Source organism: Myiozetetes cayanensis, unplaced genomic scaffold, assembly GCF_022539395.1.
Source record: "Myiozetetes cayanensis isolate MyiCay16 unplaced genomic scaffold, myiCay2020 scf27, whole genome shotgun sequence".
In the NCBI taxonomy this organism is placed as follows: Eukaryota; Metazoa; Chordata; class Aves; order Passeriformes; family Tyrannidae; genus Myiozetetes; species Myiozetetes cayanensis.
The window spans coordinates 1869761-1881167 of record NW_026087488.1 but is presented as its reverse complement, the minus strand read 5'-3'; the positions used below and the strand labels follow the sequence as shown (position 1 = coordinate 1881167).

General features: G+C 53.0%; 1 protein-coding gene across 1 annotated transcript; it reads left to right on the top strand.

The window, feature by feature from the left end:
- Window positions 1-397: 397 nt before the first annotated feature.
- On the top strand, window positions 398-7493 carry MRM1 (mitochondrial rRNA methyltransferase 1; the record flags this gene model as incomplete). The annotated part of the gene is made up of 5 exons (XM_050322114.1): window positions 398-1176; window positions 1596-1689; window positions 3212-3332; window positions 6522-6641; window positions 6792-7493. Coding segments are annotated over 5 exons (1164 nt in total), but the record flags the coding sequence as incomplete, so codon positions are not given.
- Window positions 7494-11407: the final 3914 nt, after the last annotated feature.

The following is an 11407-nucleotide window of genomic DNA, read 5'->3' as shown; positions in this document are numbered from 1 at the left end:
TCGGGCTAGACCAGGGCCAGCCCCTTCCCTGTTTTTTCCCAGCGATTAGAAGTGCCGTGATTAGGCGTTTAAAGCTGTTCCGTGGTTAATTAAGCTCCTGTTCATTAGCGGGGGAAGTCGCGGGTCATTCCCCTCCCCGCCGCCAGACGGCGCTGCCGGGCGGGGCGGGACCCGCGGGCTCCGCCGGAACCGGAGCGGGCGGGGCGGGAGCGGCGGCGGCGCCGCCTGGGGTTCCCCACGCGTGTCCCGAGCAACCCCCGAGCGGGTCCTGCGGGGCCGGGAGCTCCCCAGCCCCTTCCCGTGCCCGTGTTGGGCGGATCTGGAGCGGAGCGCGGTGTTTTCCCTCCCCGCGGCGGGGCCGCCTCCCGCCGGCTCAGCTGGGACGGGGGATTGAACGGGACTCGCCACCCTCCTTGGGCGGCATTCCCGGCTTCCCGTGGGCACCCATGCTGACGCCCCGCGTGTGCCGCGCCCTGGGGCTGTGCGGGTGGCCGTGCGGGCTCCGGCACCGCTCCACCCGCGAGCAGCCGCCCCCGCCCGCGGGCCGGGCCGAGGGAGGTCCCCCCGCATCCCTCCCGCGGGGCCCCGGGCGCATCCCGGCTCCGGCGGCTCCCGGGGGACCCCGCGGGGACACCCCCGGCCGGGACACAGAGGGGCCGGGCGCGGGTCGGCCACGGGGCGGGAGCTGTGGCTGTCCCAGCTGGATGAGTTCCCGAGGGCGAGGAAAGGCATGGAGCGAAAGCCTCTGCGGCTGGAGAGGACGAAGGGCTCGGAGATCCTGTTCGGGGTCGGGCCGTGCTCCCTGGCCCTCAGCCAGGCGCGCAGGGAGCTGTTCAGGCTGTTCCTCAAGCAGAGCAGCTCCCGGCGGCCCGTGATGAGCGAGTTCGTGCTCCAGGCCACGGCCCGCGGGGTGCCGGTGCTGCACGTCCAGCGGAGAGAGCTGGACGAGCTCTGCAGGGGTCAGGTCCACCAGGGAGTGTGTCTGGAGGCCGCCCCGCTGCGGTTCAAGAGTTTGGAGGACGCCGAGACGCCCGGTTTGGGGGGTGAAGGCAGTGGGGACCGGCAGGTGATCTGGCTGGTGCTGGAGCAGATCCAGGACCCCATGAACCTGGGGGCACTGCTGCGCTCCGCGTACTTCCTGGGGGTGGACAGAGTGGTGACCAGCCACAGGAACAGGTACGGGGCTCTGCGTCTGCTCCTGCAGCCCCTCTTTCCTCCCCTGCTGGCTCCCAGAGGGGTTCCAGCCTGCATCAAAAGAGCTTTCTGGGGCCGAGCTGGGGAGCAGGGTTTTGGGTGGCTGCTGAGGCTGAGGGATGTGGTATTCCAGGCTGGGAAGGAACCCTCTCTGGGCACTTCTAGTTTTAACCCATTTCGTGTTTCAGTTGTCCCATCTGCACAAAACTGCTGGGAGCTATTTCCTGGGTTAATTCCTGAGCCCACCATAGGAAAACACAACCCTATAGCGAGCAGGATCTGTAGTGGACTGGTTGGAGTAGGGCTGCAGAGGCCATAGAAGAGAATAAGGAGACAAAAATTCGCCTGGATTTCCTTTTTTTGCTCTTGTATGACGCTCTTTCTTTGTTCTTCCCTTGCAGCTGCCCCCTGACTCCGACAGTGAGCAAAGCCAGCGCTGGAGCCATGGAGGTCTTCGATGTCTACAGCACAGATGATCTCCAGAGCTTTTTGAAGGTAGAAAAGATTCACTGTTTTTATCCCCCCTTTCCTTTCAAGAAAACTCAAATACTGCTTGTGTGGATCAGGAAGACGACTGAGTTGTTGGCAGTGTCTGTGCTCCTGCTGTGCACTCCTGTTTGCTGCCAGTGGTCTGTGCTGTGGCACCACCAGTGACAGGCACAGCCCCCTCCAGCCCCATTCCATCGGCTGGGGGTGTTTTTCCTGGAAGCTGGTGGTAGCAGGATAACCCTGTGGCTCTCCCACACTCGGGCTGTGGGCTCAGTGATGCTGGGATGTGTCTCCCTGCCCTCCCTGGAGACTGGAGCTGTGCCTGGAGCGTGGCAGAGGCAGCATCCCGGGGCCCAGGCACACGATGGCAGCATTGGGCAGCCTTTGGAGCAGCCTCTGGAGCAGGGAATAGAGGAGAAAGCAGGGCTGGCGAGCTGCTGGGAATCTTTTTACACTGTACCTATGCAGTGAGGTGAGATAGGGCCCTTTGCAGAACGTGCTGCAGAAGGAAAGGGAATGCACATGGAAAAACGGGATTTAAACTGAAACAAACCCAGGGATGTGGCTGTGAATGGGTATTGTGGGCCTGTGTCCCTTGGAGGATGAGCTTGTCACAGTCTGGCCTGGAGAGGAGAGGAGAGCCTGGACTCTGCCCACTTGCTGCTAGAAGTGGGTCTGTGGCAGCTGGGGCTCTGGGTGATGGTGAAATGAAAGATACATAAAATACCTTTGATATTTAATTGAAAAACCGGAAGGATCACTTTGTTACTGTAAAGCTTGAATTACTAACAATTCAAGCCATTTCAGCAGATCATTTAATTGGACCTGGACTCATGGGCCTCACCCCTGGCATTGCCTGGCTGGAGTAAATTTGATATAACGTGGTATAAAAAGTGCCAGTTTCCCAGGAAAGGAACCTGGCAAGAAGCAGCAGCTCTTTTATTGTTAAAATGGATTTCCAACACAAGTAACTAAGGCTCTTTTTACCAGGGTTCAGGAGGGAGGTTTGGTTCTCTAGTTATGTGAGGCACTGAGTGCTGAGTGCCCTGCCTTTTGTGGGAGCTGAATTTTGGCATCTGAGTTTGCAAATGTCACTGTGGGCTTCTGGTGGCTGAGCCTGCACCCGAGAACTTCCACTGCACTGCTCTGTGCATTAACCTTATGCTAATTTGTTTAACACCACTCTTTTTGCATGCTTTCCTGGCAAAAAAACCCCTCCTAGAACTGTTGCATGGGCAGAAAAAAAAAAAAAAAAGCTTTTCAGTTGCTGTTTGTTTGCTTACTGAACTGGAATAAATGCCAGAAGGAAAATTACTCTGTTGTTGTTTCTCAAGTCAAGGTTTGTGTGCTGATAGTGGGAGCACTTCGGTGGTAAAAATTCAAGGGATGCCTTGAAAAATACAGAAAAAACAGTCAGCTTAACTGAAAATGTAAAAAACCCACCAGTGTCTTTTCATACATGACTTATTTTCTTTTTAAGCTTGAAAAATTGACCATACTCGAATATTTGTTTCCCTTCCTTTTCTAGGCTAAAACTGCAGAAGGCTGGGAAGTGGTGGGAACAGTCAGCAAACCTGAGGATGTGGAAGACGTTCCTGTCATCAGCTGCTTGGAATTTCAGTGGGATAAACCCCTTATTGTAGTAATAGGTATTGGAATTTCCAGGGCTGTGGGCTGGGTGGGAGTGCAGGTGGGAGGAACCACCAGGGGCAGGTTTCACTGCAGGTCCCTTATGGTACATCACACTTTGTCTGGAAAAGAAAAAAAAAAGAATGGTCTGGGAAATGGGGACCCAGAGGAGCAGGGGCAGCTGAGAAAGCCTCCCAGTAGGAGCTGCAGGAGCGAGCAGTTTGTGTGGGTGCACAGGGACTGGAGCAGCTGCAGAGGGTCTGGGTGGCAGTTTCGGTGCCAGGTGTTCTGAACTGTGCTCTGTGCTGCTTTGGATCCTCTCCTGGAGCGCCAAGCCTGGATTTCCTGGCTGGGTGAACCCCAGAGGTGAGGGGGAGCCCCAGAGGTGCGTGTTTGCTCCTGCTGTGCAGGGGCTGGGATGGTGAGCAGGGCCATGTCACGGCTCTGTCATGTTTCCTCTTGAAAAAACAGGAATATGTTGTGCCCAGGTCTGGAAAGAACCACGAGGAGCTCTCGTTTGGCATGGTCTGAATGCAAGGTTGGGCTTTGGGGCACAGGGACCATCACAGGGAGCAGTCAGTGGTTGTTTCTGTACAGCCAGGAGGAGGCAGGAGGTGTTGGCTGCAGGAGCAGGTGTAACCTCTCCCTGTTGGGAGCAGTGGGTGCCACTTCCCTGTCCCCCTGACCTGGGTAATTCCTTCAGGGCTTCTGCTCCCTCAGTGCAGAGGATACTGGCAAAGGATGCTGCTTCTGTGGGCAGAGTTTGAGGTCCTGCAGCCTCCCAGAAGCTGAAACGGAAGGGCAGGAACGGCTTTTGTGGCAGTCAGAGACAGAAACTCCTCCAGAAGTGCTGCTGCAGGCACAGGGGCTGCTCTGAGCTTCCACACCTGGAGGCTGTGCTGGCCACGAGCCGTGGAGGGGCTGCAATCCCGCCCTGTGCCACGGTGATCTCGGCTCAGAGGAGGACATTCCTTTAATTAAAATGTTTATTGAGCCCCTGGAAGTCCTGACAAGGCAGCGCCGCAAATCTGGCACCTCTACAAGACGTGTGGAGCTGTGTCACAAAGGGAGCAGGCGGGCTGGCAGCACTGCTGATGGGCCACAAAGAAATGCATCCCAACACCCGCAGAAAGGCAGGGGTTGAGAGTGGCAGCGGTGTCGTTACCTTGAGTTATGAGAGATTTCTCCAGGAAAAAAGTCCAAATATCCTTTTGTCAGGGGAGATTGGAGGCTGATTGGTAGATGCATGAGGAGAGCTCCCGGACCTTGCAGCAGTAATGATTTCAACTCTCTGCTGAGCACTAACTCTTCTCTGGAAAGAAAATTGAACATTACAGTCATCTGGTGCTGAGGTTGTTGGGAGAAACGTCCTGGATCTGAATATGTAGCGTTCCTGCAGCTGCAGGGAGCAGCGGAGATAATTCAGCCTGGGAGTGAGCTTCCTGGCACCACACAGATTGTCTTGTAAGTTAAGTGCTTGCAGACCCCCAGTTCACCCTCCTGGCGTCCTGGCTGGCTTGGCAGAGAGTGATTTGGACAGTCCAGCTTAATGAGGTGACAGCCAGGCTGGCTGCCCTCAGGACTGGGAGCCTGGTGTGGGCAGGAACAGATGGGGAGCACTTAGACAGCTGAGTGAGAAGAGTGTGTAGGTAATCTGTTCCTTTCAAACCTGCAGTCTGTGGCTCGGGGTTTAGGGCTGTTCACGGGGTCGGTGGTTTTGTGCAGATGCTCATTTCGTGTGTTTCTCTGCTCCTGCTGCGTGGGTTGGAACTTCCTGCACTGGGGAGCTGCAGTTGTTACTGGTGTTGATTGTAAAGCGGGGCAGGAAACCTGTTTTATCATTTCACCAAACTCTAACACTGGGCTTTGAAGCCTTTCATTGAGGAGCAAAGCTAAGAGATGGAAGTTAAAGATCTGTAGTGGGAAGTGTTTTGTTCACCAGTATAAACCAGGATTTAATCTGGTTCAGTCAATACTCCCTCCCTCGTGTCACACTGTGCAAGCCTTTTTGCCCTAAATTTATGGTTCCTAATTATTTTAAACAGCTAGATCCATAAAAAGCTTTGTAAAAGCTGGGAGCAAAATTGGTACCTTTATTAGGAATCGTAAGACCCTTATCAGGGACAGGAGGGGATTGCTCCAGGAGCCACTGCACCTCTGGCAATTGCTGCTGTCCCAGTTGGAGAGTCCCAAGAGAGTGTGGTTTGAGAGGCTCAGGAGGCAAATATGACTGTAAGTTGTAAAACTTTTCTATGTTCAATCAGGAAAAAGTAGGATGCTATTTTTGGGGTTTTTTTAAGCATCCCTGGAGAGCCACGGGGTAGTGATGAAGAGGCAGGCTGGGCCGTGGGAGGCCTGGCTCTGATTCCTGCTGTCACCCTGTCTGGGGTTCAGCCAGGTCAGGCTGTGGCTGCTGGAGGGGAATGTTTGGCTCCCACATGCTGAGCCTGCTTTGCCAGAGGTCTTTGGAGAGAGCTGGCTATTCCTGCATCTGTGTAACTGTCTGTGTAGCTCTAAATAATGAATGTGGAGGAATTCTTTGGGGAGCCAAGCGGGCTGGGAGGTCCCTGGCCCTCTGCATTTTCACTTGTCTGCGCACAGGATTGTTTAAAGCCTCTCCCTTTCCATTTCCCTTTGTGACAGTGTGAGTCAAACAACTACTAATGACCTGGGATAGATTTCAACTCTGTTTCACCAGTGTATCAGCCCAAACATATCAGGGCTGTTGGATGGTTTAACAACTAATCAATTGAAGCCTCTGGTTAAACTGTCTGCATGCACAAGTTGCACCCCGCCGGTGGCTGTGTGTGCTGGGAAGGCTGAGCCCGTCACCAGCAATAGGGATGTGGGATTTGCTGGATTTCTGTGCCCTCTTGGCTGCCTTGTCCCAGTGCCAGCAGCCCGTGGGCACGGGCAGCTCTGTGCTGGCACAGCTCTGCTCGTGCAGGGGCTCTCTGTGCTCGGACAGGGCTCTGTGCTGTGTGCAGGTGCACAGCATTCCTCAAAAACACCTGCTAGTGGAGAACAGATGCAGGGAGGGAAGGTAGGAAGGTGCCTGTCTCAGCCCTGGTAGCTCTTGGCTGTTGCTGTGTGGGAGCTGCTGAGGTTCCTGGCGAGCTGAGGGTGAGGGTGTAGGTGTGACAGAGCCCCCTCTGAGGAGGGGGGACAGGGACATGGCAGCAGCTGTGAGCAGTGTCTTTCTCCTGCAGGTAGTGAAGGGGAGGGCCTTTCCCTGGAGACACAGCTCCTGTGCCACAGGATGGTGGCCATCCCCCCTGGCAGAGCCCTGCACCCCGGCATCGACTCGCTCAACGTCTCCGTTGCCACTGGTAAGAGCAGCTCTGAGCACAGAGGCATTGAACTTCAGACTTCTGTGTTTAAAAATCAAACACCCAGGCCCACAGAACGATTTTCTTGTGGTTTAAAAAAAAAAAAAAAAAGAAGCTCACAATATTTATTTATTTTTTACTTTCCTACAGGTATCCTCCTGCACTCCATCTGCAGCCAGAAACGGAGGCATGGAGATTGAAATCCTCGTTGTGTGGTGGGGGAAGCTGCTCAGCATTCCCTGGCTCTGCTCGGTGTGGAGATGGAAAAGCTGTTCCTAGAGTGTTCACCATCTCTGCAGGTCACAGGCACAGCCACACTGACCTGAGCTGCATCTTGGCTGTAGAAGATGCCCCCAGATCGCTGGATTAGTGCCCAGGGCAGACACCTCCTGTCCTGGGTAGCACCTGGGAGGAGCAGCTCCAGGGAAGGGAGACCAAGCCAGGTCTGAAAGCAGCCGGCTGTATCCTTCAGTTTTTGGCAGGAGAACACCCAGGGGTGGCTGTGAGCTTCCTGCTCATTGCACAGGGGATGCTGTGCATCACCTGAGCTGTGGAGAGAATTTGGGCTGCAGGGGAAAGTGCTTGGCTGGTGCTGCCACTGAGACCAGCCCTGTGCCCACCCTGAGCCCACCACCCGCTCAGCAGTGAGAGGGAGCTGCTGACAGCCCAGCTGTGCTTTGGAACCCTCAGCAGGGACTTCCTCGTGAGGAGAGGCTTTGTCTGTGCTTGGTTGTGAAGCAGTGCTTGGTTGTGCAGCCCTGCCGAGGGATGGAATGAGCTGCTGGAAAACTGTGGGGAAAAACACACAGCCCTTGGAAATAAAGCTCCTGTAAAGTTTGGTGTAGACTCGAATCAATGCATTCTATGTCATACAAATCCAGTGTGATTAGCAGAGCACTTCCTTCAGGTGGGAATAGGGATCTTTTTCCAGGAAGGTTTCCTTTCCGTGGTGGGCCTGATTCTGCTGGATGCTGAGCTGCACCAGCATCCTGCTGATGGCATTGGGGTGGCTTCATTTGCAAATATCCTGGATGAAAACCAGACTGGCTAAATTATTGAGAACCAAAAGAATGTTATCACTTAGCACCTTAATTATTTTATTTAGCTACCGTGGCCCTTTGCATAGGATTCCTCATTAACACTTAATTTACTGTGCCCTTTAGGGATAATTTCAAACAATTCTGCTTAGTCTGCCCCCTCCCCCACTTCCAAATGAACGAGTAAATCACTCTCAGTGACTAATTAGGACTTTGAGCTAAGTGATGTCTGTGAACTGGTCTGTGGACATGGAGGTTTTTCCCTGGGAGGGTCTGGGTGCTGCGGGACTGGGGACACCCCAAGTGCCTGGGATGGGGCACAGGACAGGACAAGGAGCTCTTGAAAGGTGTCCAGGACTCACTGCTGTGGCTGTGATGGAGGGAGTGCCTGGTGTGGTGACAGGTATGCTGAGCTGTGCCCATGCAGGACAAACCCCAAACCACTCCAAAACAACGCTCATGCGAACGGGTTTGCTGCCTGAACCTGAACTGGTGCAGTGTGGGGTGACAGCTGATGCATTTTGGGGGCTGAGTGTGCCCTTTTTTTCTCTTTTAAAGCTGAAAAGAGCCTGGAGGCCTCAGCCAGCCCCGTGGTGCTGCTTGCCAGCCGTGGCTGCCCCAGCAGAGGGTGCCCGTGGCTCAGATTTGCTCCTTTTTCAGAGGAAAGATTCGAAGATTGAGCACTTGAATCCTTCCTCTGGAGCAGCAGGGATCAGGGTAAAGCTGCTTCTTTACTCTTGACCCATAGGTAAGTATATTTATTTCCCATCTCACTGCTGTTTCTGCCTTTTTATTGCCTTTTTTTTTTAATTAATTTGAGCAGTACTGTAACAGAGGAGGCACTTCGTGGCGTTGTGTGCTTGGGAGAGATGGATGCTGTCAGTCTGTGCTCAGCCCCTCAACGAGGAGGCAGGTGAGCAACCATGGAACAGCTCCTTTGCCTCTGGAAGGTTCCCAAAAAGCTTTGGAACCTCAGTGCCCGCAGCAGCTCTGCCAGCAGAGCGAGGGGTACACTGAAGTTCCTGCCCGTCCATCACTCCTACCCTGCAGATTTCCCAGTCCTGTATCCACAGAGCACCTTGGTTTGGCACTGGAGCATCAGACAAGGCTTACTGGGGGTTGCCTGAGGCTTGAGTTTTCAGAGGCAGGAATCTGAGCACATTCTGGGGCTGCAGCCTTGAGTTTTCTGCTTGAGAGCTGCAACACGGGGCTCTTCTGGGCGAGGTGAATCCCACTCTGGACAGCTGGGCTGTTCACATTTATCCCATTTCCCTCAGTGGATAAGTTTTAGCCTCGCTTTCTTCTGACTTTTGGATGTACCTGTTGTGTCCTTCTGGCCCAGCCCCATCCTGAGAGCCGTGAGGAGCACGGGGACCTCTGCACTCTCCCACCTCTGGAGCTGGAGCTTGGTGCTGTGTGACTTGCCCCCGATCTAATAAATGCAATCCATTAATTGGATCATTGCCTGCCTCTCCAGTTAATTTCCTGGATATTTTTAAATGTTAAAATGTAGTTTTTATAGTCTTTCATTATTTTTAGCCCTAAGCTTGACTATAATCGTCCCTGTAATGTAACTGTAAAAAACTCACAGCTTTATATCATAAAGGAGGACATTAATTGTCATTTTTTGTGTACATCAGCAAGATCAAAACGTGTTTCCTGATTACTTCTGTTTGTACATAGAGCCCCTTTGATATTTAGATATGAATAAAGTGTGTGTGTGTGTAATTTGAAAGTCAATTCTTCCCTCCCTGCTGCTTGTCATGGATTCCTTTCAGAGGCTTATTTACCAAATTGATTTTAAAATTTACTAATTGCCCTTCCAGAATGATTTCTCAATAATCAAAGTGTCTCTGAGCACAGTGGCAAAATATTTGTCCTCCTTGGTTCAGAAGATGAGTTGGGCGATGTTGCTGCTTTATCCTCAGTCTGGGGAGAACACAAATGTTCTCATCATCTCCCCAGGCCAGCCCTGGGCAGCTCTGGCTGTGCCAACAGCTCAGCTCCTGCCCCACATTCTGCTTTGGTGCTTACATTGTCAACACAACTGAAAAAATGCCGTCCCATCAGATCCATCCCTGGGGCCCGGGAGGTCTGGGAGGCTGGAAGGGCTCTGGGACAGGGAACACCTTTCCCGTGGCCAAGCTGGAGCTGGTGGCACAGCTGGAGGGAGCAGGGGTGGCACAGCTGGAGGGAGCAGGGGGGGCACAGCTGGAGGGAGCAGTGTGGGGTGCTGTGGGCCGGGGCAGGAGCTGGGAATGCTGCCCACGGGGCACCTCTGGTATCCTCCGCCGCGCCGCAGCCCCCATCCAGGTTTGTAAATGTAATCAACCTTGAGGTCTTGTTACTTCCACAGGTGCAATTAAACATTACCATCTGCTAATCCGTGATTAACGATGTTTACAAATATGCTGCAACACGTTTAAATGTGCTGGCACTCTTTGTTTTGGGTTTGGTTTGTTGTTGGCTTGTTTGTTGTTTTTTTTTCCCCTTTATTTTTTCCTCCCCTTCTCCCTGTTCCAGCATGGGAGCTGTGCTGCTGGGAGGGCTTTCCCCACGGAGACCTCGCTGTTACCCCACTGTTAATTCACAGGCACTTTGTTTCCCTTATTTAAATAAGTGCCGTTAGAACTCCAAACCAGCTGCAGGAATGACGAGTTCGAATCGGAAGGTCAGTGCTGCTAAACGGGATTTAATTGCATGGGGAGGGGGTTGAGGTACAAACTGACGAATCTGAATAATAAAACTTTGTGGGGAGCGACATATGGTGCAGTTTCAAGTAAATTTTTTCATCGATCGTCCCACGGCTGATGTGTTAACGGGGTGGCAGTCGCTGCTTTGGGTTTCGTATCGACGTGGGGTTTTAATAATGTCACACTGGAATATTGGGGAAGGGTTTATAATTATTAAAAAAAAAAAAAAAAAAAAGAGCCTTTTCTATTAACTGCCTTTTTCTTTTCCAGGAGAGAGGAATGCATTAGGTGGCTGCCATGTGTCCTCCAGATCTGGGTTACGTGTAATTGCCTGGTAATTGGTAGAACCATGTAAAAGCCATGGTATTTGCCAGTAAACCCTCCTAAGTTACCATGAAATTGAAGTGTGATATTTATTCTCTACAAAACTTGCCGCCCCGACGCCGTGCACGCTCGGGGTTGGTCACTGCAGAGGGGTCTCTGCAGAGGCTGAGCCGGGTGTGGCACCCACGGGGCTCAGGTTTGGCACCGGGGTCCTCCCAGGGCTGGGGGGAACTGCCTGGGAGCTGGAGGGGTTGTTGTGCTTTGGCCTGCCTTGGGCTTCAGTCTCAGGGTTATTCACAGAAACACAGACTGGTTTGGGTTGGAAGGGACTTTAAACCTCAGCCAGTGCCACCCCCTGCCCTGGGCAGGGACACCTTCCAGAGCCCAGGTCACTCCAAGCCCTGCCCAACCTGTCCTTGGACTCTTGCAGGGCTGGGGCAGCCACAGCTTCTCTGGGAAACCTGTGCCAGGGCCTGCCCACCCTCACAGGGAAGGATTTCTTCCTAATATCTCACCTAAATTACAGCTATTAATAATCTAATATATAGAGATTAGAAATAATAAAAATCTAATAATACTCTAATTATTACAGCTGTTTCAAGGCCCAGCTCAAAATGATGGAGGTGTGGAGGTACCTGAAGAAGTTCTCATGCTTCCAAAGGACAGGGAATAGTAATTACTCCAAGGATGCTTTTTGAAGCCTTTGGAGATG